The sequence below is a fragment of the Boleophthalmus pectinirostris genome, unplaced genomic scaffold (genome assembly GCF_026225935.1).
Source record: "Boleophthalmus pectinirostris isolate CB_2022bp ecotype Guang Dong unplaced genomic scaffold, ASM2622593v1 HiC_scaffold_4, whole genome shotgun sequence".
In the NCBI taxonomy this organism is placed as follows: Eukaryota; Metazoa; Chordata; class Actinopteri; order Gobiiformes; family Gobiidae; genus Boleophthalmus; species Boleophthalmus pectinirostris.
The window spans coordinates 16,151,546-16,167,101 of record NW_026571353.1 but is presented as its reverse complement, the minus strand read 5'-3'; the positions used below and the strand labels follow the sequence as shown (position 1 = coordinate 16,167,101).

Sequence of the window (15,556 nt, the reverse complement as noted above, 5' to 3'; positions counted from 1 at the left end):
ATGTTCATGATTATTGCTAAGGCACCATTTCAAAACACATTACAAAAGACATTTATCAGTGTTTACACAAAAAATGTTATGAACAAACTATTTCAATTCACAATACCAGCATTGCACTATAAGCATTTGTTTAAAAGCTGGTTAGCTGCAGACAACAGTTGGTTGATGACACCTCTGAAATATTCACTTTCGGGAGAAAGGAAAAAGATAATAAAAACAAATTACAAAATCACTTTAAAAGCTGCTGGCTTTGGGCCAATGCCAAGAAAATTCCTGTTACAAAGTCCTTCAGGGCATTCAGCCTTACCACTGAGACCCCAAAGAAGACAGACGTCTCAATTTATTCTTAAATATGTATTTGTTGTATTCACTAGAGCTCACTAAAGATTCTACTTTTAAGTAATTTAATTGTACTTTTAAGAGAGTAGAGCATTTCTCCACCCTGTGTCTGGTACAAGCTGCCTCTCACCTTTAGGCTATAAAGCACTGTTATCCCCTCAGCCCAAGCCAGGTCTGAGTCCAACACCTGGACCCATTTCCTAACTGTCAGGCTGTTTCCCTCTGTCCAGGTCATAGGTGAGTACTAATGACTTACGTTTACTATGTCATATTTACCTTAGTACTTGAAACTTCTACTCAAGTGATGCTATTCATTGTCATTATGTTACTCTTTTAGTTTTGGCTCTCAAGAAATCTTAATGAGCATATAATTATGTTGTCATATCTGACAATACAAGTTGGGCATGTCTAATTACCTGTATTACCGAATAATATCTTAGTGTTTGTATTGCCAAAACCCTTCAAAATGTGTATTCCTACTACAAGTGAGGTTGCCACTCCACAGAATTGACCTGTTACTTGGCCTGGTAGCATCACTTGATTTTAATGCCATACTGTGGAACATTCAGGACATAGTAATAACGTATCCAACTGGATGTGGACATTACACTAATTATTTTAAAGTTTTACATTTCTATTTTTATTTGAGAAATATTCTTTGCAGTACAAAGCCATAGCCAAGTACTCATTCACGGCCAAACAACATCTCACTAGTGGAACATCACTACAGCCCAAAACCAGAACAACCATGCAACGCTGTCCATGCCATAAATAGTGCAACTGGTGAACTACTGGCTAGGGGGCATTGAGGGGGCTGGGGGTGAGTAACTTGAGCAGAGTGTGTTTATGTGTTGTGGCTGTCTTTTGTGCCATAGGGAGGAGGGGATTTGCTAAAAAAGAAATGTTCACTCTTCAAGAGGCTTGGGGGGAGACTGCTTACCGCTACAGGAGTTTTCATCATTTAAAAAGCACCAACAAGAGGGAGGGGAGACAGGGGAAAAGTCTGTGTGTGTGAGAGAGAGAGAGAAAGAGAGAGAGAGAGAGAGAGAGGTGTAGCAGAGGAAGAGAGAGACAGCCTCTTGGAGCTGTGAGGCAGAAGTGATGGATTCAACCCACTAAAAAGTGACAGTAGTCTCCTCACGGGCCGCACGCTGTACACAAGCTGCCTGGGAACACCTCCATCTATCAGGACTAAACCAAAAGGGATCTACATGACCTGAGGAGCCTTAGGAAACTACACTCTCAATGAAGAATTTCTTACACTGGGCTCCACTGGGCTAATAACAGTGTCTCTCACACTCACCTGAATACAGAGCTCACTACTGGAGCTGGAATGGACTGAGGTGACACAGAGACTAGAGAGGACAGCCTTTATTGTTGGGATGACTTTTTACCAAGACAGACTTCAACTGGCTCGTGCTCAAGGGCACGGCGGCAACTAAAAATACTCCTCAGAGTTCTAAAGTTATCTTGTAAGTATTTCACAAATTTTATCGATGCAGTTAATACTAATCAGCATTTTTGTCCTAACAAACTAAACAGAGATAAAATAATGAATATATGAATGAGCAGAGATGTTGGAGAGCAGTGTTGTCATGCCCAGAGCTTTCACATCTAAAGAGGACCTATATTTTAAGAGTGCTATGCTATAGTAACATACCATGTGATGGGCTATGGAGGTGGGCTACGGACATGGCTGAGATAATCTGGTTCAGTGCAGGAGCCTGCTGGTTCAGGATGTTCCCTGGGCTCAGGAGGACAGCAGAGTGAGAGGCTGAATTCACTCTTTGTTTGAGAAGTGCTTTTTGTATAAAAGACTTTTGAGAAAACTGCAGACTGCTGCCTCCTGTCAGACTCCAATCACAGGTGACGCGCCTATAGGCCAGACTTAGGTCACAAAATAAGCCTGTGTTTAGAATAGTGCGTGCACTGGCCTGCTCTGTGGGGATTCCTAACAATGCTCTATGTTTGCAGCAGTGCACATTGTGCACTGCACACACTCAACAGGTAGTTAGCTTAATTATGTTCTACATGTCATGTTCATGCTTACACAGATTACATTCCAAAGAAGGAACGAGACTGTCCACAAGGTCATGCAATAGTACATCTCAATGAGCAAATGCACTTTGACTTTGATCCAACACATATACTAGAGGTGTAATGCAGGACACTCTGCCAGGTCTGAGCCCCTGCTCTAATGTGAGTATACAGCTCTGACTCAAACCACAGACAGATGAAGTGCTGAGAATCTGTGATGATGATGTGATTATGAGGCATTCACTCAGAAGTAGGGCACTATGCTGCAGTGAACTGGGTCAGTCAATCCAGAGGATCTGTAGGAACTGAAGTCTGAGGAGAAGTAGAGGTGCCATGTCTGAAATGCTCTACAGGTGCCACCCTCCAGTATGTACGGCAGCCCAGTCTAATGAGGTGCTGAAGAATGTGAGGAATGCCATGTTCACGGTGAAATGAGAGGGGCTTGAGAGAGACAGCGGCCTGTCTGAGCTGCCCACCTCTCCAATTAATATGTGCTCAGGCTAAGCAATGTCCTGGGCATAGTGGTAGTGCTACTGAGTGATTCATTGCAATTAATAAAGACATCATGTTGAGTCAAACAAACGGAAACATGTTTGCTTTATAGGTACACAGTGATTGCTTGTATAGTTATATCTTCAAAAGGCCATGTATATTTTTTATTAGCATTGTTAAACACTAGTGTTGCTGACCGGTCAGTGGTAGCTTGTTAAAGTGAGCTGATGTGCAGCAGACTGTAATGAGCGGGGGTCCGTTAACAGGCAGAGGGGCAGACAGTAGATGGTGTAATAACAGGCTGTCACTGTCAGCACAGATGGGACTCTCTCCAGTCACAGAGACACTAACCCGGCATGAGTCTGAAACTAAAATACACATTTACTGACAAAGCACATCCACTCACACAACAAAAGGCATTTCATCACAAGCTGTAAGCATTTTCCTCAGGCTTTGAAGTGTAGTGGAGCTGGGAGCAGGAGAACCAGTCTAATGACATCCAAACCGAGACTCCTCTGCAGCGGGGGCATGTAACACCGAGTTTCTCCGAACACAGCTCATGTTCTAAAGAAACCACAGGAGCCACTGGCCAAACATAGTCCACTACCATTACAGCACAGGACAGGCTCCATTATCTCAGTGTGGGCTCTGCTCCTACTGCTGCTGGATCTCACACTTCAATCACTGCATTGAGATCTGCCTTTCCTCTATATCAGTAACACTCAGAGGGCTCCCACTGACTCTGGGATTATTAATAGACATCACAGAGATTTTCAAGACATATTCAAGACAGCTACTGGGAATGTCTTTCCTTATCAAATTGAGACTGGCATGTTCTATTTTACATACCATCATCAAACTGTAAGATTTTTATAATTATGTATAATATGTATATACATATTACCTATAAATACAAAAATAAATAAATAATAAGCAATACCATAGCTGCTATTTCAACCAAACCACTATTGACAACATCTTCAAAATGTGTGATTAGGCACTAGCCCCTTCAAACCAGAGGTGTTAGTACATTACACTCATGTGTAACCCAATCTATAGCAGTTTTCAATTAAGGTGCCCTGGGAGTTCAAGGACATGTTATTCTTATACATTCAACACAGAGTCTACTTCAGTGGAGTGCATGGAGTTCAAAACTGTATACAAATATTTTTGCAACAGCTGAAAGAATGTACAAAAAACACTTTTGAAAAGAAGTCACATCTCATTATCACTAAATGTTCTTTGGGGCATGCAGTTGGATCACATTTTTGATAAATAAAATACAATAATAAAAATACCTAATATGAAATCCCTCCATCTAAGACCGGTTCAGACCAGGTATAGTCCAACACACAATCAACACATTTTACAAATGACATCATGTACGAGTCTTTTCCACTGGGGGAAGAGGCCAGAACCTGTGAAGACAGTTATTGGGTGTGCTATTTCTGTCAACGCAACTAATTAAAAAAGCATTTCATAACACATCATTACTTAGAAATGTTCAGATTGTAATTTAAGGATTACCAATTAAATACACCAGATGTGCACTAAAAGAAAACACACATGTAATCACAAAAGAACTCTCATTTGCAAGGTGCTACTATTTACATTCGTCATGTTAGATTTTACTCATTAAACTAATAGTTTTGTTTTGTTTCTCCTCCAGGTGTTGGTGCACAGGACACACCCACATGGAGTCCCGTTCACCGGTGCTGCTGGGGCTCCTTCTTGCATGTGCTTTGGTCTTTGGAGCTCAGACTCAGAATGGTCCTTCAGAAAGAGGCCATGACAAGTCCGGCACACAAGAATTTGACAGCAGCGATGCTGGTTTAGAAAGAGAGTTTCTCTACACAGGGAGGAGTAAGCGTGCCCCAGCTGAAATACCCCAGGACAAGTGCTCCTACACCTTTATAGTGCCCCAACAGAAAGTTACAGGTGCCATATGTGTGAATTCAAAGGAGCCAGAGACTTCGCTGGAGAGCCGGGTCAACAAACAGGAGCTGGAGCTGCTCAATGTGGAGCTGCAAAAACAGAAGCGTCAGATTGAGACACTGCAGCAGCTGGTGGAGGTGGACGGGGGCATTGTGACAGAGGTCAAACTGCTGAGGAAAGAGAGTCGCAACATGAACTCCCGTGTCACACAGCTGTACATGCAGCTGCTGCACGAGATCATCCGCAAGAGAGACAACGCTCTGGAGCTGGCCCAGATGGAGAACAAGATCCTGAACCAGACCTCTGAGATGCAGATGCTCACCAGCCGCTACAAAGACCTGGAACATAAATACCTGCACTTAGCCTCATTGGCCACAAACCAGTCGGCTCTTATCGCTCTGCTAGAGGAGCAGTGTCAAACACGCCCACCCCCACGACAGGTCCCTCAGCCCCGCCCACAACCACGCCCACAGCCCCCACCAGTGTCACCTCCACTGAACAAGTCCCCAGTGCCACCACGCATCAACAACCAGATCACCAATGAGATCCAGAGTGACCAAAAGTCCCTGTCTCCTCTGCCCACAATGCCTACAGGAACACAAGGCCCCACAACAACCAACAAGCCTTCAGGTAAGTGCAATGGGAAAAGGACAACTGTGAGTTGTACCCTCTACAGAGTGGCACTGAGATGCCCTCTGCACACTGCCATAATAGAAAGCAGATCTGAAGGGTGAATACTTGCTCCTAAATGGACCTTCAAACATGCTGGCAGATGATAAAGAGTACTATATCAAAAGCAGTAAATGGAGTACACTGCATTATTACAGTTCCCCTTCATTAAAGCACTCCTGATGGAACTCAATAGTGGAAAGCATTACCAGACCTTTTCCAGTCATGCTTAATGCTACTGTTTGCCATTTTCTGCCAAGAGTATAGGAATAGTGATCTCTTTGTAGATGGTTTGAATAAAGGATAATTATTTCATGATTAAATCAATAAGAATTGATACATTACAACACAGAGAGAAAGGGAAACTGAAAGACATTATGGTTGAAAGGAAAAAATGGTGAGCGAGATAGCGTCAGTGAGTTGGTGATGTCATTTGTTCCATCTGCACCGGGTTGAGATCAGTCAAATGTTCCACCAGAGTTTATCAGGCAGAACACAGGACAGGGCAGGGCAGCTCTCCACCTCGTATCCCCTCAATAAAGATATTCTGGCTGTTAAAGGGATGTCAGAGAAGACTTCACAAACAATGCTCATAGTTACAGTATGTAGGCCTATGTGATCTGTATTCTGTAATGGATTACAGCATCCACAACACACTAGTTTAGGCAGACTTAGTACTGGTACCACACTTGTATTGGAGCTTGTTACTGCTTTTGCTTGAGATACAGTTTTACTTGGTCATGGTTTGTTATCCAAAGTATACAAATCAAACCAATGTCAAATTGATAATCAATTGCCTGAGCTACGTATAGCTTCTGTTTCCTTGAACAGTCGTCAGAATTCCTTTTTCCCTGGTGCCTGTGTTGCTTTTGGCTGTACACACATTTCCCTGTGAGAACTGTAGCCAAAGTCAATTCTGCTGCTAAGAGGATTTAAGAGGCCTTCCTAAAATTGAGACTGTACATTGTAGTATATAATATAAAATATTGTATAGTGTATATTGTAGTACATATATAAAATATGTTTTTCACAACTTGACTTGCTTATGAGAGTTTGACTTACCCTGTTGGCCTCTTCATCCTTAGGACCCTTTAAAGACTGCCTGGAGGCGCTGGAGGATGGCCAAACCAACAGTGGCATGTATTTGGTGAAGCCCGAGGGCAGTAACAAGCTGATGCAGGTGTGGTGTGACCAGCGCCATGACCCCGGCGGCTGGACTGTCATTCAAAGGCGCTCAGATGGTTCTGTCAACTTCTTCAGGAACTGGGAAACATACAAGGTGTGAATCTAACAGCCTTCGGCATCTCAAAGTGTGTAGGCAATGGGGGGCTTATAAATGTTGTTTTGACATAAGCCAGAGCAAAACTGTAGTGAATTGGTGACTGTTGACCTGTTGAATGTGTCTGCTGTAGAACCTGCTCTAAGTTACAACCACAAGTCTGTGAACCACTAATTCAAACGATCACACCTCATGGGCTCACCTGTTTTATTGGTATTATAGAAATAAGTATGTTTTGAAAAGACAGCTTCAAAGGGTGCGTTCATACACCTGGTTTAGTCTTGGTTTGTACCCAGTTTAGTCCTGATGCACACTTGATTTTATCCTGTTCTAAGATCTATAAAAAGTTAGATGAGGCAGTAAGTTACAGTTAGACTGAGTTGGACAGTTTTTGTAAACCTACGTTTTGATGGACAGGAGTACACATATTTTAAATGGTATATATCTGTAGGCAGGTTTTTGTAATAATACATTTGGTCCACACTGACTAGATACAGCAATAATCAGATTAGTAATTTAGTGAGAATTTTCATTTTATGGAATGTTCAATGGAATCTTGTATAATCATTTGTTTAAATAGGTGTCTAGGTACAAAGGGGTTTAGCTTTAGACAACCTGAATACACTTTTCATATGAATCCAATGTACAGAGACTATGGATGGAAATTTGTCAGTGGCTTTAATCTGGTGGGTTTAAATTCATGGGATGTGTCTTATGTTTATCCAATCACACACAGCTGCTGTTCCGACCCAATAAGTAAACTGACAGTTACATCTGATGAAAATAAAAAATGAAAATATATCAAAAAATATATAAATATATAATCAGCAATAGTATACTTTGTAGTGAATGTTTATATAATCTCAGAGCTATGTTGGTTTTTCAATATGTTTTATAGCAAGGCTTTGGCAATATAGACAGTGAGTACTGGCTCGGTCTGGAGAACATCTACTGGCTGACGAACCAGGGCAACTACAAGCTCCTGGTGACTCTGGAGGACTGGTCTGGAAGGAAGGTGTTTGCTGAGTACGCCAGCTTCAGGGTGGAAAATGAGGCTGACTTCTACAAGCTCCGCATAGGCCGTTACCATGGAAATGCAGGGGACTCTCTAACCTGGCACAATGGCAAGCAGTTCACCACGCTAGACAGAGACCATGACACATACACAGGTAAGATTATAAGTCTGCACTAATTATACACAGCAGCCGAATCAAAATTTCTATATGATATGGGTTTAAATGACATTTAAAGATGGTCATATCATCATTTTACATTGTAAAATGATGATATGACCATCTGAGAAAATCTCAATAAAAATGCAAAAGACTGCAAGTTATTTTATTTTTATATCATTAAGTGTTTATTTTTCCACTAGCCACTATTAAGAAAAAATAAATTTAACAATACTTAATTCATATTTTGAGAAGCTCTTTCAAGGCCTATTTTTGGTTTGTTTTAGGAAACTGTGCACATTACCAGAAGGGAGGCTGGTGGTATAACTCTTGTGCCCATTCAAATCTCAATGGAGTGTGGTACAGAGGAGGACACTACCGCAGCCGCTACCAGGACGGAGTCTATTGGGCTGAATTCAGGGGTGGAGCCTATTCACTGAAGAAAGTAACGATGATGGTCCGGCCAAACCCCAACACCTTCCATTAGAGCTGCCAAAGACTCTTCTACGGCCAGGCTTCAGTAGCTCATAAAACTATTTTTAAAAGTGCAATATTAAAACAACCCTCCACAATATTATGTCTCAATTTACTGTATTTTTATTTTAATTTAGCATTCATTAAAGTGGTATTCAGGTCAACTTAAAGACTGAGAATATTTTTAAATCCAATAGATAAGACACAGGAGACATATCCAGTGATTTCTTTACAGCTTAAATATGTCAAATGCAAGAACAATTTGGTTGCCACAAAGACTAATGATTTTCCCACAAACTATGCCATATACAATTTATCAAAATGTCTTAAACAAAGGTGGTACTCTTGCCAAAGACATGGTTAGTATTTTTGAAAGTCATTTGCTTGTGTATATCAAGCACTGTATTTACTGTATAAATTTAGTTTTTGCGTTTGTACATAGGACTTTGTATTATAATGTAATAAACATGTTATAATAAAAACAACTCGTGTCTCTGCTTTTATTTTATGCTTCTATTTTTCATAAACATTCAGAAAAATACTATGAGATCAGACAAAAGCCAAATATTTACCCCAAATTATATATAATAATAAATAATGCAAAAATACATGAAAATTAATAAAGCATATTTGAGAAAAGTAACAATACCTCACCTGCTGTATAGACTTTGCACCCCCATGGCAAATGAAAGGTGGCATGCTTGTAAAACTAATGCATTCCCCAGTTCTTCCTCTGACAGCACAGCCTAACTTCAGTATGTGTCGATGAGATTTGCAACAGCCAGCTGGAAAACACAGCAAAATGTGTAACACTGCAGTGAGAAGAGAATCACAGTAAATGTCATATTCTGTCAACAAGTCTGAAGTTAGGGAAGCACTGACACATTTACAGCAATCTGAAATAATGACAGCTTGAGATGTCATTGGAGACTTTCAGATGAGGAGTTATACAAACCAGTGGGTCATTAGCTGCAATTCTTCCAATGCTATGACGAATGAGCCAATGTGCTAGGAAAATAATATACGAAAGCTAAAACATGTATTGTGGTTTGAGAGTCAGACAAAGAAAGTGATGAATCGCCATAGTGCATATAAAGTTACTAGCTCGGGTGGGAGGGAGTTTAATGCCATACTGTTGAACATTCTTGGCAAAACAACAATATTGCCATAGAGACAAGCAAATGGTGGACCTTGCACCTTTAAACTGATACATAGTACGTAATCTTTCCAGTTATAATAAGTTATTGTCAATTAACCTGACAGGGGGCATGGTTTAGGAGTCTCCATAAACACAGACTGGATAGTATACCACAAGCATCTGTAGATGGAAAACCTTCAGTAAGGGTGGTCATGTGTGTAGTCCCAGCTCCTCAAACCAACATGGAAAAAACAGAAGCTGACAAAAAAGCTCACGCAGCACAAAATGAACCGCACTGAGTTGAGACGTCAAACCTGAAGCTACACATCTGTACAAATCCACGTCCTTGTACTTTTAATAGACCCATTTGAACTTTCCTATGCTTGATTTAATCACTGTCAGCCAAGGTTAGACGTGGGCTCCAAAAGCTGCAAGGAGTGTGCTATTACAACAAATTTCAGACACACTCCCAATTGGCAGGCTTGAAGACTGTTGATGACCAAAGGTTTGACTTCAATAAGCGTAGTGCAGGTAATCCATGTTGTCTTTATTTTCTAAGTTTGTAAGAGTACAATTGCCACTGTCAAATTCCTCCTTACTTGTTGCCTTACTGTATATTCATGTAGAGGTTTAATTCTATGCACAAATAATATCTTCCAAGTCATTCCACTCCAAGTCATTTCAAACTATTTTCCAATGTGGCTCTAAGGTTGTTGTGATGCATATGGGATTAATTATAATGTGCTCAAAATACAAGTATATAATAATGTGGTCCTCTTACGGGAAAAATTACTTGATTGTTTATGACTTATTTAGTGAAACTGTTGAATTTCTGTTTTTCCGAAGTCTCTGCCGCTGCGTGACTTTCCACGAGTGGAGATGTGCACTTTGCTTATAGCTTCAGAGCCACATGCCGCGAGCACTTTTAAAGGTCCTCTGCAGGGAACTTACAGGAAACCTATTACGAACGGACAGGGGCCATTTTCCACAGCACTTAGGAATTTTATTTTCTAAGCCATTATTGTGTCTACCCAAGTGTAGCAGCACTTAAATGCTTCAGTCAAACTATTAATGAAGGACCTGGTAGCATGACCTGAAGAAGGCAACTTGTTTTTATCATAGGCCTTTTGCATTCTTCCTTATGTGACCTCGAATAAATTACCAGAGCACACAAGCATTTGAAGTGAGAACAATGGCAATAATTGTTACTTCACCAAAAGAAAAGTCCCTGAAGCCATGACCAAAGCCAAGACACATGCCCCACACCCTGTAGGCCTAGCACATCGTCTCAGGAGGAGGATCATAGCATTTTATTCCTGTAGGTCTACTAATAAAATAGTGGACACAGGTAATTTTTGGCAAGAAATTGTGTTATTTCAACAGTTTTACAGCCGGAGTTGCAATTACGGGCAGAGACAGATTTGCATTGAGAAATCTGGCTGCTCAAGTGCATAGGACAGTCAATCCAGGAGGGACAAATACAGCATGTTCCTGAATAATTAGCAGGTTTTTATCATGTATTATATTATTTTCTGTGCATCCACTCTACCCATTTCTGCATAAAAATCAAGCAACAGCAGTATGCTATGTGGCTGATATGTGAATTAATCAATATGACAAAAAATAAATAAAAATGTAACATGAATAAAGACTAAATAAAAGGTCAGTGCATGCATTTAGAACCTTTTTAATAATGCATCTGAAATGGGTAATGGTTAGATGCACTTTAGGGCTGTTGATAACTGGGAGCCCTCCTCTGCTCGTCCACTATGGACGCTCCTTCTAGGCGGCTGGATCACTGTGACCTTTGACCATCACAAAACTTCAGGAGACGCAGCTCCTCTTGTGTTGAGAACATGGATCTATGGTTGAAAAGAGAGGACAGCTCCTGCACCTTGGTGTTTCTCATTTTCTTTCTTGGTTATATCTACACCAATATCAATACAAGTGGTCTGAGTGTTCCTAGGTTTTTTAGATTTTTCTTTTCATCTTCCTATGGGCTTTAATAATGTGGGCTATATCTTGTTTAAACTGGACATTGTCTCTCATTGTGTTATTGTAGAGATATCTTCTTGTACGCACTAACTTGGATTCTGCGTTAACTTGGTCTTGTTGTTGCTTGTTCTTCTTCTGAAGAGTAGCAGTGACTTTTTGCAACTCCAAGTCCTTTTCTTTTCCAATCCTTTCCTGAGTTTTAAACTTGCTATCCAAAGAATTGGTTATTTGGACCTGATCTGCCAGCTTGGTCCTTGCCCGCTCCAACTCTTCACACAGCACCCTGACCAGAGCACTGTCCTCCAGAGGAGTAAGTTCCCAGACCAGACTTCTAACCTCTGGGTTTGAGGACTCCTGGATGTTGGGTCTCCTTTGGCTCCTGACTGCCCCCTGTTGGTGTGTGGGCAGATCAGAGCATCCAGGTCTCTCCAGATGTATAGAGGTAGGTACTACAGCTTTGTTGAGAAAGTAGTTGAGCTATCCATGCTTGTAAACATGGCACATATAAATATAGTATTATAACGAATGCCAGAAACAGTCATTTTGGCCACTACTGGCTGAACTAAATACACCGTTCACACCCAGCTCCAACAACGTCAGCAAAACTACAACATGAACACACGGCATCAGCGCCGCCCCTACAGCACACGGCAGAACAACCAGATCAGCACCGTCAGCTCCGAGCTCATTTACGCCCTATTTGACTATTAACACCATATACTTGTGAAGCTCCGCCCGCAGATTTGCCCATAACTAACGAAAACAAGCCTCTTACCTTCTCCAGGGGACTGATGCAGAGCGTATCCCTACCCACTGTCCTGTTTGTTGTTTCCAATATGAAGAGCTCAAACTGGTCAAAGTCCCGTTCCAGTCAGGTTCGTGGCACAAGGTCCGGGAGCCGAACGCACGAGCTGGTTGTAAAACTAGTCTTAATCTCACTTCCCACTTAAATCTAGAAGTTACAGCCAGTCCATATTAGCACTAGGGCGCCAGGTAGACTTAAGACCTGAATCTGTTACACCTAGAAACAAGCAAGTGCCTCCGAGTCCCTGCCGCCGCAGCACCCCCGGTGTCTTTAGTACTCTTCTCCCACTCTCCTGTGTGGAGGTTTAGGCGAGTAGCTAGCTGTCATTAGCCATTGTGTGAATCAACACAAGAGCCGTAGGATTCCACCGCAACCAGATGCACTTATTTCAGCTTAATGCTTCTTTTCTTGCTTGGCACAAGGGTCCCGCTGAAGAGAAAACATTACTCCCTAAAAACTGTTCCTTGCACTTTGACTCTAAGTTGAACTCACCATAGCTGTAGCTCGTAGCTATACCGGCTTGTAAAAGCCTGATCCCGTCAGATCTCAGAAGCTAAGCACAAGCAGATGGCACAGATTGGCAGCCTCGCTTCCGTCAGTCTGCCCCAGGGCAGCTGTGGCTACAGTAGTAGCTTACCACCACTGAGTGTGGAGTGACTGAATAATGAACTTTTTTTTCTTTTTTTTTAAATCTAGGTCAAGTTAAGGAGTGCAGCGCACTTGCACCCTCTATAGACAAGCCACCACTGATCCCAACCAAACAGAAACTACAAAACATGGGGTAATAAAACTTGTGCAGAACAGAGACTGACCTGAGTACAGCTGCACGTGAGTCTGATAAATAATAATCTGATAAATGTTATGGAGGCATGCATCTGTAATAATATCTTACACTTCCATGGATGGAGGACGGTGCTCCGGTCGTGTTTGTACCGTGTACTTATACCGTGTCTCTGTACCTGTGTATTTGTACCTGTGTCTCGGAGCTCCACTCCGGTGCGTCAGGTAAAAGTTCCGCTTCTTTCTTCGCCTCAGGTCTTTCCGCTTTTGGCTCGTCCGCGGACAATGAGCCGGGCTCACAGACACTTATTCAATAACTAAGCTCTTATGACACAAACCTAGGCTAAAAAAGACTATTAAAAATCACAACACGTTTATCAAATGACATGACAGAAAAACCTGAAAAGAAGACAGGCTACCTGTTACCATAGCATATCTGGGTCAGCTATTAAATAGCCTATCCCATAGAACAATCAAGTTGGACTTAGAAAAGAAAACCTTCATTCTGATGTTTTCAACTTATTTAAAAATAAGGGACTGAAACTCAAAATTGAAATCAAAGGCAATTTAAATTTATCTGAAATTTCAATCACAAATTTGGTCACAGTTATCAAAAAAGGGCACCTGGTTTAGGGGCCAAAAAAAAAAAAAGAAAGAAAGAAAGAAAGAAATTGCAATGTATTTTATAACCGGGGATTTGTTCTGTGTTTGAATATTGTGAAACCGGAGGTCTGGTTCTTGTATTCCTTCTCCAGCAGATGGCACCACTCCTCTGGGCGATACAGGGTATTTGGTTCTTAGGTTTTCCTCTGTAACACTCGAAAAACACTCGTCAAAAGTCAAACATTCTAGTACCACACAGTACCACACAGCCGTCAGATTTCCCCACATTTCATAATTTTGTATGAGAAACATGTTTTTTTCTTTCTAAATTCTACACACATTACACATTTTATTCAACATAACAATATTTACAGATTTACAGAATAGATTAGATGTACTTATAATACAGATGTACTTTTGATTCTAGCAGCAGGAGGCATTTTGGTAATGACTGACAAAATCAAACCTATAAATATAATTTTAAAGCTACAAGATAAAAGACAGATTTAAGTTGGTACAGTCAATATTATATATATATATATATATATATATATATATATATATATATATATATATATATATATATATATATATATATATATATATATATATATATATATATATATATATATATATATAAGTGCATATGGCATGTTAGCAATTATATTTATGAAGATTTCTAGTTTTATTTCCTGGTTGAACACGGACAGCAGATACAGAGCCAATTTCATAACTTTTACCTAGCAACCATACTGTGAAAAAGGGGTGTGTCTAAAATTACACAATAGTTCGATTATCCCTGCATTTGAAAGTTTTGATAACAGACATATTCCTTTTTAGACGTCCTTTATTTTTGTGCTTTTCTTTTCAACTTTTCTCCAGAAACTAACACAAAACTGATTTAAAACTATGATAAATATTCACCACAAGTAAATATCACCAAACCAAGTAAAAATAATTAGAAAAGCCTGCCATACACTTTAAGATTGGGCTAAAAAAGGCAGGTTTTACGCAGAAGCAACCCTCTCCATTTATCCAGGCTGGGGACTGGCACAGAGGGACACACAGTGCCCTCTGTGGCTTGATTAGACCCACCGCCCGTGCTTGTTAGAGTTAGTGTGTTAGTAAGTGCAGACATACTCACAGTAAACAGCAGCAGCCTTTGGACCTGTAAAGACTAGTTTAAAAGTTGAGTAAAACAGTTTAGAGCTGCAATGAGAAGAGTCAGAAGAGTTAGGGTTAGAACTGTCATTTCACAAGACAAGCCCCAAACAATTTTACAACATACACAATGGCAATATTAATATAAGATTTGACCCTGTAAAGTTAATACAAATGTTTAAACAGAAATGTCAACATATTTCAAACTGGTTAGAATGAACAAACCCTGGGCAAACCTGTAGAAGAGTTGGATTGGGTTAGGACCAGAGCCATCACACTTTATAAAGTAGTCCAAATCTGGCCCACATTTAGACCAGTTCAGACCAAACCAAATGTAAAACATACACACACAACCCAAAGCTCAAGTCAGTTTTCAGACATTTTTAACTCCAAATGAAACTGTTGAAGGGTTAGTTTACAGTAACTAATTCCAGTTTCACCGAACCATAACATGGTTTACCAGCCTGGTCCATATTTAGATCAGTCGAGGCACACACCAAAAACACACAAGGGCCCAAACCCAAGTGCAACCTGTGGAAATTATGGTGTAAACATTTAATCTGGCCCACTCCACATTTAGACCAGATCAGACCAAAAGAGATCAGCAGTCTTCATAAAAGTGAGCCAACGTTTAGAATATGGCCCGCTTTTGGACCAGTTTAGGCCTAAACCTAAAG

General features: G+C 40.7%; 1 protein-coding gene across 1 annotated transcript; it reads left to right on the top strand.

The window, feature by feature from the left end:
• Nucleotides 1–1,496: 1,496 nt before the first annotated feature.
• On the top strand, nt 1,497–8,882 carry angptl2b (angiopoietin-like 2b). The gene is made up of 5 exons (XM_020935497.2): nt 1,497–1,811; nt 4,538–5,433; nt 6,558–6,751; nt 7,650–7,920; nt 8,211–8,882. The coding sequence occupies exons 2-5, from the start codon at nt 4,563–4,565 to the stop codon at nt 8,408–8,410; spliced, it is 1,536 nt and encodes a 511-aa protein (XP_020791156.1). The 5' UTR covers nt 1,497–1,811; nt 4,538–4,562; the 3' UTR covers nt 8,411–8,882.
• The last annotated feature ends 6,674 nt before the right edge of the window (nt 8,883–15,556 follow it).